Consider the following 18,394-nt stretch of genomic DNA (forward strand, 5'->3'; position numbering starts at 1 on the left):
GCCGCCAAGGAAAAAGAGATGGCGGAGTGGAAAGTTGGCGTCCTTGGAAGGGAGGCAGTTGGTCGGGGTCGAGCTGCAGCTCCGAGAACTGCAGCCCTTCACTCGCGCACTTCAGGAATGCTGGCATTGCCCCAAACAGATACCTCGTTTGGTTTCGCTTCCTTTCTGCTGCCTTTCTTTGGCTCTTATCGTAATTCTGCTCCATTCCCTACACGTAAAATTATTACAGCTCAAAAGCAAGTTTCGCTGTGTTCAGTAGTGTCGAGAATTGCGGCCGCAGATCAGTACTGTATAGTAATGGTTTCTTTGTTTATACGGTAGTTACATTTTATAGCGCACGCCCCCTTACATTCCGTGTTCATGCTGAAATATATAACAATATCCAGGCTCAGAAAGACTTACTACAGCTGCAGTGAAAAGTGGAGTGGAGAGTAACAGTTCAGACTTCTGTTATGGGTTCATGTAAGGGTCCCGAGTGAAGCATTTGGCACAGATGGGTGAATTTGGAGAACGTTGCAGACAGTTGAGCATTAACAAAACTTCTGCGCCCTAGTCAGTGACTGACTTGGGGGGGGGGGAAGAGGTTTGGAGAAGGAAATCTTAATACAATTTACTATTGTTTCTTGGGAGTTTAGACAGTCTATAGAAACAAAGTGTTCTTATGTGGGACCTTCAAGAGTAACACTTCATCCATGAAAGTTTATGCTGCAGTAAGGAAAGCATACGAACAGAGTCACTCTGGAAATAATGAACTGAGTTGGACAAGAAACTACTGTTGCCTGTGTGTATGTGAACTGGGAAAAGAAATGTGATGTTGAAATCACTAGGCTGATTTTCTTTTTGCAGGTCTTATCAGGATGTGGTGTTTATGATGGTACTGAAATCCATGAAGCCTCAGCGTAAGTGTATTTGTGTAATCATTGGGTCTCTAAATGATCAACAGTTGAATCGATTGATAAACAGTCCAATTACGTAGGCAGTATTTCTTTGTTAGATAGCTTTTCCTTGAGTATTTTGGAGCGTCATACCCTATCCCCCCCCCATAGTTTCTACCAAGATATGAAGTAAATTTCAGTTTAATGTTGTGCTTATTTTGCTACTTCATCTCCTGTATCTATGTATTTTGTAGGATATTGGTCCATTTGAGCCGTGAAGGAGCCAGTGTTCAGATGTATGCCCCAGATATTTCTCAGATGCACGTTATCGATCATAGCAAAGGACAGCCAGCTGAGGGTGAATCAAGGTAAGAACATATTTTAAGACAAGCTACATGAATATATCTAGATTTATATTTATCCAGTGCACGCATATACACATACATCTATTGATACTCTGTGGGAAGCTGGCTACCCTCACAATTTGAATTGGTCTCATCTAAACCTCAGTTTTCTAGATTGTCTCTCCCACCCAGAGTTATATGTAAATAGTGTTCCCAGTATTCGAATCACAGTTCTGTATATTGCCCTCAAACCATTTGAGTATGACTGTACTTTATTAAATACTTTACCAATAAGTCCAGTAACTTTAAATTATCAATCTCAGGCTGTTACTTCCTGGGGTCCTTTAATAGCAGTGCTCCTTATACGTCTATGTAGTCAACTTCTGCTCTTCACTTTATACCACTTTTCTTTAAGAAATGTCTTAGCAGAATCGGCAAGGATCGCTCGTGGTAAAATTGCAGATTTGGCTAAACTTACTGCAAAGGATCATGATGCTGTCATATTTCCTGGAGGCTTCGGCGCAGCCAAAAATCTGTGAGTTCTGAATTTGTACGCTATTGCAATTGTTAAATTCCAGATAATTAGCCACTCTTAAGAGATGCTGTAGGAAAGTTATAGTTCATTAAGAAATACAATTTTCCAGATGCGTTCGTTCAGGCTTCTTGTTTCATAAGGACAAATATTTTCATTGTTGTGTGTTTGTTGATGCCCCAGAAAAATACACATACCATTTTTACAGCCAAATCAAGCCCCAGTCTAATGTTGAAAAACAGAATCAAAAGTTTTATTTTTAAAAATGCCTTAAGTTTTATGCCACATTGTATGGAAATCTTGATGCTGAAACTATTAAAGATAAAATTATAAACTATTTTAATGTGCCATTTTATATTTGTGAGCCACTCAGATAACTATGTTAAACGTACAACGTATACAGTATGGTATAAGTACAATAATTATTAAGAAGTAATAATTATTCTTCCTGGTGGTGTTTTCTTGGCATGCTGCAATTTATGTTTAAGGGCCACTGAAATCAGTGGAATTGCATGAAGGATTGCAGCTGCAGGCAGTTGTTGAAGACTGAAGCAATCTGTTACTTATTTGCATGCCTGTTTTCCCTTGGGGGGAGTCAAAATATTTTAAAGAGGTCTTTTAAGGCTGAGTCTGTGGATCACTAATGGAATAAGAAAATAAACAAGGAAGCTTTATTGCATTATTGCTGCTTGAGAGGAATATGTTTTCAAGCTGGCTTGGCAGCATCGGTGCTAGAATGGTTCTCATGTATTACAGAAGCAGTACTGATGCCTTGTATAACTTTTGCCTTGGGAATTTTTTTTAGTGCTTTATCTTTGCATCTGTTTTGCATTTAAGCAATCCAACTCCCCCCCCCCCCACGTATATAAACTCACCCACTGAGTGTGGGTGGCTTTCTTTACTAGCAGTCAATAGACTATTAAAATATTTTTTAACAATTGAAAATTACACTGATAGAATTAATAAAAATACATGTTGATACAGATGAAAAATGCAGACTTAAAATACTAAACTATCAGGCAATCTTAAAGAGGTCCAATAAGGATAGCTGTATTCAAAAACTTTGCCACTTGCTCTGTGACTATGATTGGAACCTTGGAGCAAAATGATTATAAAAGACTCAGAGGAGCAACCAGGGAGGGAACTACATAAAGTCTGAAGGAAGGAGTGCTTCCTTCTCTTGGCTGTTATCCAGCTGTTCATCTGCCAAAGAAATTGACCAGCACAAATCTGAGAACCAAATTTCAAACTGCTCTGTGGTGGGCCATTATGTACACCCATAGAAAGAAGTTTTTGTTTACTTAATTGCCCAGTCAGCTCTGTGAGTCACTGCACACAAATGGATCGGCAGGACAGGTGATTTAAACAACCTTCATATGATGGCTGTGCATGTATACCAAGGTGGCAAACCTTTGTCTCCTCCCCCGCCCCCCCCCCCGATATTACTGGACTACAGCTCCCATCATACCTCACTATTGACCATGCTGGCTGGGGCTGATAAGAGCTGGAGTTGAATAGCACTCCAGGGGCCATAGGTTAGCCACCTCTGGTTTACACCAACACTAAAACAGTTACCAAAAATATAGCTTGTATCTAGTGTTCCTGAGGAGGGAGTGGCCATATTTATTGCCCTCTTTCCTCAGTATTGAAGCAGAGGAGTGTCTTGGCTTCTGTATTGCAATAAGGCAGAGGATATTAATTGCTTTTATGAATAAATAATTCCTGCCTCACAGCCCTATTTTTAGGTGGGGTTTAAGGGTAGAATCTTGGAGGCTGCCTTATATTGAGTCAGAGCATTGTCCACACGGACTCGTAGCAGACCTCCAGAATTTAAGAATGGAGATATTCCTAGCCTTATCTAGAGATGCTGGGGATTGCACCTGTGGCTTTCTGCATGCGAATATGATGTTCTACCAGTGAGCTAGGGCAGAAGTTGAAAGGAAGTGGGGATTGCTTTCTTTCTTTGAGTAGTTTAAATTGTATTTCAAGAGACAGGGAAGGGCCTTTTACTTATTTTAAGCGTGGTGTACCTCTGGAAATGTAAAATTACAATTTATGGGTCTTTCATTCTTGTGTTAAGGTCTACGTTTGCAGTGGATGGAAAAGACTGTAAAGTGAATGGAGAAGTTGAACGTGTGCTAAAGGATTTCAACAAAGCTGGGAAACCCATTGGGTGTGTAAGTTATAAGATGGGAGTATTTGTTCATATTGTATGGAACACTACCGACCTGCCTTCAGCCCACCAGCCACAAATGTTTTGGCTGCCTGGCACAACGAGGTTGTCAAGCATTGGCAGTCCACACAGTAGGTGATGGTTAGCTGCTTTCGGTCTAATGGATCACAAGTTGGGCAGGGCCTATTCAGTTGATCAGCTGAAAGAGGAGCCCTGATGGGCCGGGCATCCCATTTCCTACAGTGGCAGCATTTGGAAATCTCACAAGCAGGACATGGCTCAAAAGGTGTGCTAGTTTCTGTACCTGTACAGCACACCAATGCTCCCCAGTCCAGTGTCTCTCCACCTCTTCTTTCCTTCAGACATTGTAGCAACACACTTTTGTTTGAGGTCCCTGTTCTCACCTTCTTCCTGCCTCCCTGTGCTCCTTCCTTCTGCCTCCAGACCTTCTTCAAACTGTGTTTCTGATCTTTCACACTCCTTGTCACTTTTGCTTCTGTTTTTCTGTCCTGCTAACAGCCCACAACTTTTCCTGTTTAAGGCCCCCTATGAGCTTTCCCAGCACCCAGATTTTATCTTCCACCTCTCTTACAGAACAGGAACAGCCAGCATAGCATTTCTAATGATTTCTGTGTGTGTTTTTTTTTCTTTTCCTTTTCTTATGGAGAAGCATTCTGGGCAGCTGCCACAAGGAACAGAAAAGCGTCATGGGATGGAACTGCCTAACACTTTCTCCTCTGGGTGTTTTTCCACTCAGGAGTGTCCTCCCCCTGTTATCAGCTGTGTGTGAGGAAACAGCTGAAGAAGGCATAATTTTGAGAGGTGAAAAGGTTCAGCAATCCTGTCCCTGGACTATTTTGCCTCTCCCAAGGGCTGTTACTTTAAAAAAAAAAAAAAAGCTGCATTTTAGAAGTCTAAAGTTACCTTATTCCTTTTAGGATTTTGTTGAGATTACTTTCCACCCTTGCCTTCTTTTCCTGGTTCTGTTGGACTGAAATTCCCATTGCTGTGTAATGGTTAATAAGGCTTTTACTCAGTTTAGTAACTTTTTTTATTTTTGAGGGTGTGCCAAATCTTTATAAGCAAAGGAACAGGGAGGTGTAAATACAGTAAATCCTCAATGGAGGAACCTAAGTGAAGGTTTTCTGTCCACCTTTTTTTCAGTCTGTGCTGCATTTCACCCGTTTTGGCTGCAAAGGTTCTTCCTGGTACTGAAGTCACTGTGGGACACGAAGAAGAAGAAGGTGGTAAGTGGCCTTATGCTGGAACTGCTGGGGCCATTAAAGCACTGGGTGGAAAACACCATATTAAAGAAGTAACAATATCCTTTTTTGCTGGATGAAGGCTGAATTTAAGTGTCTTTTCCTCTCCCCTCCCCACACCCCCTGCTACTCCCAAAGAGCCACATGTTTGGAAGCAAGTTGCACTGAAACCAATAGCAGGGTTTTCTTTCTCCTTAAGTGTATATGAGTTTAGGAGGTTAAGTGTGATAAGACATCAGAGATGTACATTTTTGTACAGAATTGAAGAGCTTTTGGGAAAGCATTCTGTGATATATTTGGATTAGCTGATAAACTGCATGTCCTTCTTCCTTGGCTTTCTAAAACCCTGATAATTAGTTATGATCTAGCACAATACTAATCATGTCTGCTCAGAAGTAATCCTTAATGAATTTAGTGGGGCTTAATTCCAGGAAATAGGGTTAGGACTTCAGCCTTAGTATGTTCAATTCAGAAGTAGGATAACATTTGCTTTAGGAAAACCATTAAACCTTTTATCTAAATTCTAACATAAGAGACTGTTTTAAATGTGAATACCAGATGTCCTGGTCTATAATTCCCATCATCCCAGACTATTGGCTGTGCCAGCTGGTGCTGTTTGGAGTCCCAACAGTATCTTGAGATCCACAAGTTGCCCAGCACTGTTCTATACAGTTCCTGAACATATAGTGGTGCCTCGCAAGACGAAATTAATTCGTTCTGCGAGTTTTTTTGTCTTGCGAAGCACGGTTTCCCATAGGAATGCGTTGAAACAGTTTCCCATAGGAGTGCATTAACGGTTTTAAGAAAAAGGAAACAAACTTGCAAGACGTTTTCGTCTTGCGAAGCAAGCCCATAGGGAAATTCGTCTTGCGAAGCAACTCAAAAAACGAAAAACTCTTTCGTCTTGCGAGTTTTTCGTCTTGCGAGGTACCACTGTATGTTAGATCACATTCTCAGTTACAGTGTTAGCCTTTTGATTTTTTTTTTTATTTCCTGAAACAAATTTGTAAACCCAGGAAAAGCTTTCTAGCAATGTAACTGGCCTCATTCCAATGTAATACTAAATTATGGTTTAGTGTTAAATAAGTGAGCCTCAGGCTCACACACTGTTCCCTGGCACAGCTACAAGGAACATTTTGGAAGCTCTCAGGGTTCTAAATAACTATGCTATCCATGCATGGAGCACGCATTCCACTTGGAAAGTTATGACCTAATGTGAAGGAGGCAGGAAGAGCCATGTGACTTTGGGGACGGGGCTAGTTAATATTAACGCTAGTCAGACATAATGTGATTAGTTAAAAAGTAAGCCGTTTCTGATCTCCTTGTGACTGTACCACATGGCTCACCCAGGTTTGTTCCTGAATGAAGCCACCAAGTTTACAGTAGAGAGCTGAGTCTGCTGTCCCTTTAATCATTCTGTCATTCATCCTAAAGTTATGCAAAGTCACGCAATACTAACGAAGTAAATTTGAATTTTAACTATGATAAAACATTGTTTTTTAGTCATCACATTTTGCATGGCTGCATCTATGTTTTTCAAGACATGAATAACAAAATGAGTAGTCACATAAAAGTGATAAGAAAGTGCCACTTTGTGGTTGAATTCCATGCAGAAATTGATCATAAGCTCAGGGATTCCCAAATGGCATGCAGGACTCCCATCTTAGCTACCAGGTTATTAAGTGGGGTCAGAGTGACACACAAGGTTGAGAGATTGCTTCCTTGACTTTAGGTGTTTGCTAACGGTGTGGTTAGTTTCTTGACAGGCACCTAACATTTAGGTGGCTGTCATTATGTATAATTATATAAAGGTTTGTGAGGCAGAAAGGCATATTCCTGTTTATTCTGTCACTTGGCTTAGTCCCTGTGTTTTCCTTAACTGTCTTCTATGAGGCCCATGTGGACACAAACCACAAGGTTGTAACTACCCCAGCCTTTATGTGTGAAACAGAATTGCATCACATTTATGATGGCATTGGAGCCATGGTAAAAAATGTATTGAAGCTTACAGGCAAATGAAGTGGATACCCATAATATCAGTGACAGTAACTTTAGGAAGTATGGTCCTTATAGCGCAGGAGTTGGCTCTAAGAATGCTTACGATTGTATTGGAACGGCGTGTGTAATTTTCAGCACTGAAGCAGCTCAGGCCGGTTGAATCATGCATCCCCTCCGTATTTCAGCAACAGTCTTCGCATCGTCATACAGTGTATCTGACAACTAATTCTGGAGATGGTCACTGTTTAACAAATCTGAATTGATAATGGAATAATAAAAGCAATTACACCATAACCTCTCCAAATCTTTCCAATCGCTTTTCAAGCCTTTTCAGAGACTATTCTAATTGCATAAAATATGTTTCCAAATAAATTCCTACCTTCTGAAAATGTATACCTGAACATTGAGAGCATGTAATCAAGAATTCTGAAACTGGGGGAGAAAACTACTAAAGAAACCACAAAATAAAAAGGATTTGTTTTAAGTTATATAATATAAAATAAATAAAGGAAATAAATGTCCTCACAATTTTGTTGGAATGAATCCATTGTTTATTTTATCAGGGCTAGCTGAAGTTAACAAGTACGTTAGCTGTAAATCATAATTTGACAGCCAAATATCTTGTCTCATGATTAATTGGACTGATTATTGTGGAAACAGAAGATGTCTCCTATTGTACATTTTGTTTTTACCCTGCCATAGCCAACATCTCGCTCAATCGTATCTGGTGTGGTACTACTTCCTTAATTTTTTTTTTCTCCTTGAAGGAAACTTTTTCCAGCTGATTTCAGTCACATCATGGTTTTAAATTTCTCTGATTTGTTTAGCTTTCTTGTATTTCCACCCACAAGTTCAGCAACCACTGGGATCAGCTTGCTGATCATAAAGTTCCATTAACGATTAATATTCCCATTTCAAACATGCTGCCCTGACCACAATTAAATAAGCATTCCACCCTGTTATTTTCTGTGGCAGGTCATTATCCTTACTCATGAATAAGTTAAGTCCCAGCCTCCTATTTGGGAGAGGTTCCAGCTGTCATTTCAAGATAGCAGCAGCTCTGCTGGGAAAGGACTCCCAGGTTTTATGTGTTTTCAACAAATTGGCATCTTTCCTCTACAGAAGAAGTAAGCAATATTTGTTGCTGTGTCTGTTAGGTAATAGTTAAACATGTCACAGGAAATAGTGAGCTCACTTTCCTTTGTTAATATCCAGATCAAGCACTCGTCAAAGCAGTTCCACGCATTGTTGCATAAATGTGCTCTATGTTTGTATACTGTATTCCCCCACTTCCGTATTAAACATATGTGTGGGCAACATCTCTGTTCCTTCATGTATCTAGGGAGTGTTGCCCACCGAGGTTGTGTGTCATGTGCATATGGTAGACATGAAGAAGGTCCACACTTAACAGGTTTGTTGTGGATAACAGGTTTGTTGTGGATAATTACATCTACAAGATGGTGCAAATAGCTCCATTCTAAGAAAATGATACTTATTAGACTAGGGATGGATTTCTAGAGTCCCACTGCATAGAGGAATTTCCTGCACTGTGGCACCTGATCCTATACTTCTGAAATATCCACAATCAAGTGAAAGCGCTCAAGACACAGCAATTTATTGGTTTTATGTGGATAAACTCTTCACTAGTTCAGCTGCCAATGCCACAACTTGGCACTGTTCCCATATACGAGATTATAATTTGTCTGGAAAGGAAATTTTTACAGAATGGGACTTGCCCATGTGCATTGCATGGAGGAACTTTTGGCAAACTGGCTTAAGGGAATTTTCTGGGGATTTCCATGCTTTAAAGTCAGATACTGGCTGGTAAACAGGTAGACCTTGCACATTGTGCCACTGTATATACACATGGACAGAGTCCAAATCAAGGAGACCAGTATCTCCAAAGTAGAATATCATGTTTAAATTCCTTTTACATACACATATGTGATGCATCTTAGAAAATAGTTGGTGGCTGCAGCAGCTACATCATGACCTAGTTAGAGCGGGCTTTTCAGTCACCATTACATACATGTACAATGTGCTACTTAGGCAGAAAAGTTCCACCCATGGCATCTCCACTTAAAAGGCTCAGGTAGCAGGTGATGGGGAAAACCTGAGACCCTAGAGCAGCTGTTGCCAGTCGGAACAGGCAATACTGGGCTAGATGGATAGATAGCTTCCTCTGGTTCTGTGAATCTTAAGAACATGAATGCAATCTTCTCTGGTTATATATGATTCTCACTGATGCTGAGCAGCTTACACAGCTTTTTAAAAAAAACATAACTTGCTGGGGTCAACTTCTCTTTCCTCAAACCAGTTACAGTGGAACCTCAGCAACCAAACGCCTTGGGAGCCGAACGTTCCAGCTCCTGGATGAACAAAAACCAGAAGCAATTCCGGTTTTTTAATGTTCTTTGGAAGCCGAACGCCTGGCACTGCTTCCACGGCTTCTGATTGCCTGCCGGAAGCTGCTGCAGCCAATCAGAAGCCACGCCTTGGTTCCCGACCTGTTTCGGGAATCGAACAGACTCTCGGAATGTATTAAGTTCGAGAACCAAGGTTCCACTGTATATCCCTTGAGAAATCAGATATAGGCATGGTCCCATTCAATGTAACAACATGATTGGGTGTGCGATAAGTGCCCTGAAATTATTAAAGTTTGGTATCGGGAAAGTACCTGGAGAGTCTGAAGTCTAAAGGCTGTGTGCAAGCCAGTGACTGAACCTCTCATGAACCAAACCATCTGCACCAAAATGTAGTCAGAAGTCTTCTGCAATCACCACTGCCCCAAACTCACAGTATCTTCAGCTACAAAGTCAAAACAGAAGCTTGGTGCTTACTTACTCAGAAATTAGGTTACTCTGCCCTGTTGGGATGCACTGTCAAGTAGCCTCTCTCCGAAGATGTTGTTTAAGAGTCTTGACAACCTATCACCACAAGTAAGTAGTCAAATGTATCTTACTCCATATTATCTGGACATAGTCAAGTAAGTAGCTTATGTCACTGAGGTTCTACATGGTGGTGGTGGGCTAAGCCAAAGTCCTTTTCTTACTGTAATTCATTTTCAACAACAATTGCTTCATTTTTGATAGCACATACTGATTAGCTCAAACCATATGACAATAGAGTCTACTCCTACCGAATAACATTGTAGATTAGAATTGGCAAAAGGCCAAAAATACTATAGAGCTTCTTAATGAATCAAGAGTTTTATGTTGTTATTGTTATTAGCCTTTATTGCCATAAGCTTAAACAATAAAATCATACAAAGTCATCCAAATATCCATACACATACAATACATAAAAGACTAGCTAGTCACCATTAAATAAATTGGGCAACTTTAGATCTAACTTGAAAGATCATTGCTAAATATGTAACCCTGTTACTGCAGGGTTGGCTGAGTCGAGACCTTCCAGATGAAGTTGGACTCCCATCATTGGCCTTTTGGGGCTGGGGCTGATGGGAGTCTAACAATATCTGAAAAACAGTAGGTTCTCCCCATCCTTGCATTATGGTAATTGCAGTGTATGCTTATTTGGAGATTAGACCCACTATGTTGAATCTGTTATGTTTTTTCTCAGGTTAAGTGCACAGAACACTACACTACTAAACACTAATATCTCCCCATAACAGCTAAAATATTGTAAAATCAGTGCATGGGAGCATAGCTGTAGGAGCAAGTTGTACTGTTAAGTACCAATACTAAAGATGTTTCCTCATTAGGACCTGTGGGAAAGTTATGGCGCCCAAGAAATATGACAGGTAAAATGATGCCCACTAGTACCTGCAAATCTTTAACTGTGAAGCTGCACGCTTGATTGTACACTTTACAACCCATCAACCATTTGGGGTCTGTGCAAAAAAGATGGTGAGGGGGCTGTAAAATGTCTTTATATTGAAAACGCTTCTGGTACTCTAAACTCTGAAGGATATCATCTGGTGCGCCACCATAGAATCATAGAATCATAGAGTTGGAAGAGACCACAAGGGCCATCGAGTCCAACCCCCTGCCAAGCAGGAAACACCATCAGAGCACTCCTGACATATGGTTGTCAAGCCTCTGCTTAAAGACCTCCAAAGAAGGAGACTCCACCACACTCCTTGGCAGCAGGACTCCCCAAGTTGCAACTTGCAAGCGGAATTTTCAGAACATTTTTGTTAAACGTATGTGCTAATAATAGGTTACTCCTGGAATCTCATGACCTAATTTTTTTAACTCAGATATCCTCTCTGCTGAGGAAATATGATAGTTCCCTTTTACAAAGGGAAATCAAATTCCGTTTCCTTAGTATCATTTACGCTGGTGGGAGTAAAACCAGTTCCTCTCTCGGCCCCCCACTCCAAATTCCCTTTGCTTCCCCCTCGGAGTTTCCTTCTCATTATTGCAAAGATTCCCCTTTTGCATAAAAATAAGACCATCTACCTCAAATGGTATGGTATCTTTCTTTAAAAGAATAGGGAAGAAATGCCCCATTGATTTATTAACTTTAGCATTTAAGAAATTTGATAGCAAATTATTCTGCAGAAGACAGAATTGAATTTAACTTTTTTTGTGTATAATGGTACCTCGGGTTAAGAACTTAATTCGTTCCAGAGGTCCGTACTTAACCTGAAACTGTTCTTAACCTGAAGCACCACTTTAGCTAATGGGGCCTCCCGCTGCTGCCACTGCTGCCCGATTTCTGTTCTCATCCTGAAGCAAAGTTCTTAACCTGAGGTACTATTTCTGGGTTAGCAGAGTCTGTAACCTGAAGCGTCTGTAACCTGAGGTATCACTGTATTTGATTAGGTTTCACATGAAAGGTTGTGCCACAGTAGATTTGTTAGTCTTTAAGGTGCCAAGAGACTCTGTTGCTTTCAGTATAACAAACTAACATGGCTAACCCTCCAGAAACCAAAGTTTGCAACTACTTCAAATTTTCTCAACATACTGTCAGTTTTAAAAAAGAGGATCAGTCATAGCACAACATAGTTTCATATCTTCTTAGACCAGGGCCAAAAGAGTAGGAGTAGGGAAACATGGTGGGACTTTCCTAGGAGGGTAAATGGAAACTTGATTAACATCTTTCAGTACTGCACTCCATGTGATAAATTTTTAGCTCTCAAGTATGAACCTTTGTTTCACACAGTTCCCAGATTGAGGCAAACCATCTCCTCTTAGACTGCTATCTGAAGAAATTATGAACTCACATGCAGTGCAAGCCAAGCCAGGCCAAACTACGAGTGCCTGTCTGACACCGCAACACATTGTAAGAGTTTGCCAATTTTCAGCAGGCCCTTGTAAATTCTGTCCTATCTGAACTGAGTCAAGTTGATTCATCCTCATCCAGGCTATCAGTGGTTACAGGCATGTATTCAAGAACACACTACCTTAAAAAATATATTATTAAAATGAGAACTAGGACTAGTGGAACAGAGCTATGTGATCCCTGCCTCTTGTACATAGGTGCAATCCTGATCGGTTTTTAAAAGAGAGGGGGTAGAACATTAACAGCCTGTCCTTCTTGCAGCAAGCTTACGTATGTCCCTTATCCACTGCATGAGAACAGGCAATTGCACTGCCAGTGCAAAATCCACCTAGTACTACTAGTATTCATTCCTCACCATAGCTTCTCTTCTCTAAACATTTCCAAAGTGAACATAATATGCAAAGTCACACTGGCTAAGTCTTGATGAAGTATCAAGAGAGAAAAATGGGAGGAAACTATTCACGAAACATTCCAAGGGTGTTTATCAAAGACTACAATGACTCTCATAATTGCACTCTGTTATAATCAACATCCACATTGCTCATGTTATTGATGTGTACTTTAGATTCAAGAATCTGCTGCGTATGCTAGATTAAGTTTCAGGCAAGTGATAGCCTGAATCAATGGGCAAACCTGATAAGCAATGGACCAACAGCTTGGCATTTGTGTGTGAAACCATCATGTAATGTACTTATTTTGCTTGTGTCAGCATGTCACCTACAAAAGAAGAAGTGGGCTTGGACATGAGTGAAACAAATGTGCAATAATGAGAGCAAACCCATTAGCACATGATGAAAGAATTTACATTTAGAAAACCTCAAGTATGGCAACTTCAGTGGATTGCGTGAACTTGCCTTCAAATTTAGTTGAATTCAACATTAAACTTTACATGAACTATGAAGAAAACAGGACAAGTGGTGATTGTAAAGGAGACTACTGTTTGAAAATAAAACCAGCCCCTTTCTGATCTGCCTAAAAAGTTTTAAGTACAATTTTTCAGCCCAGTCAACAGCATATGCAAATGTACCATATATGTGTTAAGGAAATATGGACAGAGCCTCCTCTTTCTTAATATTGCTTTGTTCCCCAATGTTTATAAACCTAATGGCTTGGTACCAGGTTTAGTATTCATCAGACACCTAAGAGTAATGGAGCTGAAATGTGTTTAAAGCGTTTGAGATACAGAATATTAAAATAAACACTTTTGAGAAACCTTTCCTTTCCTTAACTGTACTGGTAAGATCACAACATCAGGCCCAAGGTTCATTCTGTTCCCAAAGGGGACATCCAAATGTCTATGGGAAGCCCATAAACCTAGAATTTGAGGGGATATTGGGGGTGGGGGAGGATATTCTGCTATCATTGACTTAAAGATCCAAAATGTGAATAGTTCTTTGTCATTTAACTAGGAAATAAACTGAGCAAGTGGCTATAAAATCTCCTCCTATACCTGAAGTCCAGTGAATCTCTGACCACCGAGGGTGGAACACAGTAAAAGAAGTGGTTGACTGAATTAGAATATAAAATCAAGGGAATACAGATGATCGTTGGTTAAAATGCAACTTACCATGGTATGCGAGTAACTCAGGAATATCAAACTTTCTGTCCGTGAACCCTCTAGTCCTCTCTGACAAGCTCTGGGGACTCTCTTCCATGGCCGCAACCTCTATCTGGCTTGCTCATGCTCTCTTGGAATGTGTCTTTGAACTGTGGTCAGGCCCCTTCATTTGCTGAATGAAAAAATATGGAGAGAGTCAGGGTATATGTGTGTAGAAACCTGCCTGCCTGCTGGCTGTATGGAGCAATAAGACACACCCATTTGCTCCATCTACTCTGGCCTCTACCACAGCCCACCACAGGCATGCAACTCCCACAAGCCCTCAGGCGGAAAATAATTCCCCACTCCTGATATAGCCACTTGGTTTGCCTGGGGGGCAAAAGTAGGACTTCTATAGTTTGACATTTTGTCCGTGTTGGTATATTGTTTTTAGGACCCACCCTATTTCTGCAATTTTAAGTTGTTCTAAACTGCTTTTTAAAGATTGTGTTTTCACTGTTGTAACCCATGGCACAGGCTGGATGGAGGTGGTTGCCAGGCGTAATTCATTTAAACATTTGATGGGTTTTTAATGAACTGGGGGTAGGGGCATTGAACACAGAGGAACTGCAAATACAAAACCCTGCATAACTTGTGCTAGTTGTGATTGTAGTGTTTTAAGTCTGCTTTTAATGCTGCATTTTATATTGCTATACAGTGGTACCTTGGGTTACATATGCTTCAGGTTACAGACTCCGCTAACCCAGAAATAGTACCTCGGGTTAAGAACTTTGCTTCAGGATGAGAACAGAAATCGTGCTCTTGTGGCACAGCAGCAGCAGGAGGCCCTATTAGCTAAAGTGGTGCTTCAGGTTAAGAACAGTTTCAGGTTAAGAACGGACCTCCGGAACGAATTTAAGTACTTAACCCGAGGTACCACTGTATAATGTTGCAATCCACCCTGAGACCATCTGTAGGAGGATGGATAATAAAATTTAATCATCATCTAGGAACTGGCTCTTTGTTCAAAGGAAAACTGAGCTTACATTGGTTTAAAAACATCTTCAAAAAATATGCATTCATTTATTTAATAAAATTTACACACCACGATTGTAAAAAGCCTCAAAGCAGCTTGCAAAAAGATAAAGCAATTAAGTTCAAGAAAAATTCACAGCCATACTTCAAAACACACAAAAGTTTAAATACTAAAACAGATGAAAGTTACCTCAACTTTCTAAGGAACTGAGTAGGGTTGTCTAAACAAGAATGTTTTTAGTAGGCGCCAAAAAGAGTACATTGAAGGTGCATGCTTGATCTCCAAGCAGTGTACAACAGTAAAAAACATACAAACACTGAAACAATGTGATAAAAACACAATTAAAATGCCATGCAAAAATACTCTGTACAAGGTCCAATCATATACATCAGGTAGATCCTGCACTAAAAGATCAGTCTTCAGTAAACTTCTAAAGAAATGAAAGATAATGCTTCATGCAGGGCACAAGTGTTTATAACTGGAAAATTCCAATTTGTTTTTCCTTTGCTGGTAGCAGTGGAAGTATCCGACTTTTGTCAGTGAGGGAATAGGAGGTGAAGGGTGGGATGAGAGAAAATGAGTTATCTGCATTGAGATAAGTAAAACTTGAACAGTGTGAAAACCCATTTTATCACAGTGCACTAGAGCAAAACAACCAGGACATGATTTGTTTGGGAAGAAACAGACCAAAGTTTCACATTCACATTGCAGAATTTATAAACAAAGAAAAAAAATATTTTTGTAAAGTCAAATAGATGATATCCCTGTGAGATTAACTAAGTGAAGTATTAGCTTCATAAGAATTTTCAGCTCATCTATTGTACAATATTTGCAGAGTAAAAATGCAGAATGGTGCTTTTAAGGCAGGGTTTTCAACAATGCTTACTTAGGAAATAATTGAATACTTTCCCAAGTATTTAGGACTGAGTTGTAACAAGACCATCAATAGAATTCCACTGGCTCTCTAATAAACAATTCAAGTCTTCTGGTTTGATCAAGGCTGTAATTTACATTGCTTTTCTGGTGTCTATGATGATTGAATTGATAAAGTATGTTGTTTAAAGTATGCGCCCCAAGATTTGTCTACTTTATCATGCCAATCAACACAGATGTCACGGAGCTAAACAGATTTTGATTTAGCACGCCAAAACCCCATATTAATGCATGTATCACCATTCGCTGTGTGCTGCTATCTCCACATGCCTACCTTGCCATCATATCTTCCAGTTCGGACTTAGCACACTGGCAACATGAAGCCAACAACTTAGTAAATCATACGAACACTTGCACAAATCCTGAGCCCTGCATTCCTTCTGCTGCATACACTGTTCACGAGAAAGCATGAACAGAGCAGAGTTGTCTGTACTCCTTCAATGTTCAACCTGTAAATGCACATGACACTTCCCCTGCAAATGCATAGAATACTTTGGATGAAATATTACAACTAGGATTTACAAGTTCCTGTCTTTGCAATCTTGTATGTCTGAAGCCCAGCTTTTGGTTTGTTTAGATTTTGCAGCTGTACTGAAATGAGATGTCTGTCCACTAAAGCTCCTCTTGAAGCAGCTCTGGCAAATGGTAATGCATTCACATGCCAGCATTTGAAACATTCCATTTGCTATTGTTATGCAACTGGGCTGACTGTTAACTGGCTGAAGTATCTAACAGGGAAAAGCAATCATAATTAGCCCAAGGCCTTTTCATTTTTTGCCCAAGATTGCTTTGCCTTCAACAGTGGCAGAGCTTGCAATTAATATGGTTCCCACATACGTAAGACGTATATGTTCAGATTGTGATGAAGCCATTAAACTGAGATAAGAACTCTGGCCTAACTTGGTCCCAAAGTGATGTCTGGTGTAGAGGATCATATTCCCAACAGATTTAACAGACCTGCCCACCTACCTGGAGGTGGTGTCCATGGCATATACCCCCCAAAAATACAGCTGTCCTCATGTGTCTGTCCTATACAACCAGACCTCTGGGTCTAATGTTGGGGGACTGATTCCATGTCAATATTCCGTTCTATACCACCACTGGAAGACTGGGCTCAGAAGTGCCGCCACACTTCAGAAGATGACCACCCTTGCTGCATCAGGTCCATCTAGTCCAGCAGCCTACTTCCAAAAGAGGCCAATCATTTGCTTCGAGGAAGCCGAAAAACAAGGCATGAAAGTTCTAGTCACTGGCGTATGCTGCTGTGGAACAAAGAAGCTCCATTAAGCCATTGACAAAATGCTCCTCCGTGAATTTCTTCAGTACCAAAATGTCATTAACAAGTGAAGCAGTCCTTGGAAAGCTCAAAGGTATATGTTGATTCCCCCCACAGAATCAGTTCTGAGCTGTGCACAAGACGTGTGCCCCTTCTGGGTTTCATTTGGTGGGCTAACTTTATAGCATAGCCTTTATCTATCAGACGTGGGCCAGGTAGAATTCTGCCTTTCATCAGTAGAAGGGTAAACATGGCAAGCTGCTGGCAGTACGTAAGTGTTCTGCTCCAGTCCATGCTCTGCTGCAGGTAGAAAACACACAACCATCAGTCTCTGTGGGAATGTTTCCAGGCAACATTACTCTGGCAGTCCAAAATTTCTGTTTCCTATTTCAGCAGGAGCTTTAAAAAAACACACACAACAGAATATACAAATGTTATATGGGTCAGATTACAGAAATGTTATGTAGTAGGACAGGATTAAAACATCAAACCCTGGTGCTGCCAGAGAATTTCCATTTCCGTCCCCCCTCAAGGCCTCTTGTCTTGCCCATCTACAGCTATCACAGCAACAAGGGCTAACAAATCAAGGTAATGGTGTCTGGTTTGTTAGGACCAGTGCTGGAACGCACCATGAACACCCTTGTTCTCTTACAATGGCAACGGTGTCCACCTGAGAGGTGCTGGAACTGAGTTCTGCCTGAAAATAGCCCTGGTTAGGACCCACCCTAAATTTCTTTCCTTTGGGACATGACAGCATCCAAGCACTCTGAATGCTCAGAGCAATGGGGCTCCCAAAATGTGGGAAGCCAAGGGACCACAATATCCTTATAAGAGGAATCATTGGCTAGATATAGCCCAGTTGCAGCACTGACCAACATTTATTTGCAAGAGAAAGAAATGAGCAAGCTCAGAAAAGTATGCAAGTTCTTATGTCAAAAATATTGTAAAGGGAGCTGCAAGATGCTCAGAGCTCTGCATCAAGCTAAAATGTATGTTCTTAGTACAAAATTTCAGTTTAGGGGTCCGAAATACATATGCATTCTTCAGGAAAACACTACTGGGCTAAGTGAACCATTTCCTACTGACTACTGTGTTGTTTGATTCTTCATTTTTATGAACACCAATTGATAGGGAAAAAAAGATTTGTAGAACTTTTGGACTGAGGTGTATTACACGTG

At 40.6% G+C, this 18,394-nt stretch overlaps 2 protein-coding genes across 2 annotated transcripts in view; one reads left to right on the plus strand and one right to left on the minus strand.

The window, feature by feature from the left end:
• Positions 1 to 8,501, plus strand: GATD3 (glutamine amidotransferase class 1 domain containing 3). Its single transcript, XM_081003787.1, is given in 8 exon segments — positions 1 to 298; positions 301 to 317; positions 847 to 899; positions 1,130 to 1,243; positions 1,635 to 1,754; positions 3,832 to 3,924; positions 5,089 to 5,245; positions 7,077 to 8,501. Coding segments are annotated over 8 exon segments (963 nt in total). The 5' UTR covers positions 1 to 18; the 3' UTR covers positions 7,206 to 8,501.
• ICOSLG (inducible T cell costimulator ligand) overlaps positions 4,808 to 18,394 on the minus strand; it is a 23,893-nt gene continuing 10,306 nt past the window's right edge. Inside the window, exons 6-10 of the mRNA XM_081003777.1 lie at positions 15,077 to 17,615; positions 14,002 to 14,164; positions 10,029 to 10,111; positions 7,288 to 7,438; positions 4,808 to 5,144 (exon numbers count right to left, since the gene is read on the minus strand). The gene's annotated coding sequence lies outside the window, so the exon portion shown is untranslated. The remainder of the gene's footprint in view (positions 5,145 to 7,287; positions 7,439 to 10,028; positions 10,112 to 14,001; positions 14,165 to 15,076; positions 17,616 to 18,394) is intronic.

Source organism: Podarcis pityusensis (genome assembly GCF_964106645.2).
Source record: "Podarcis pityusensis genome assembly, chromosome: 4".
NCBI classification, from domain to species: Eukaryota; Metazoa; Chordata; class Lepidosauria; order Squamata; family Lacertidae; genus Podarcis; species Podarcis pityusensis.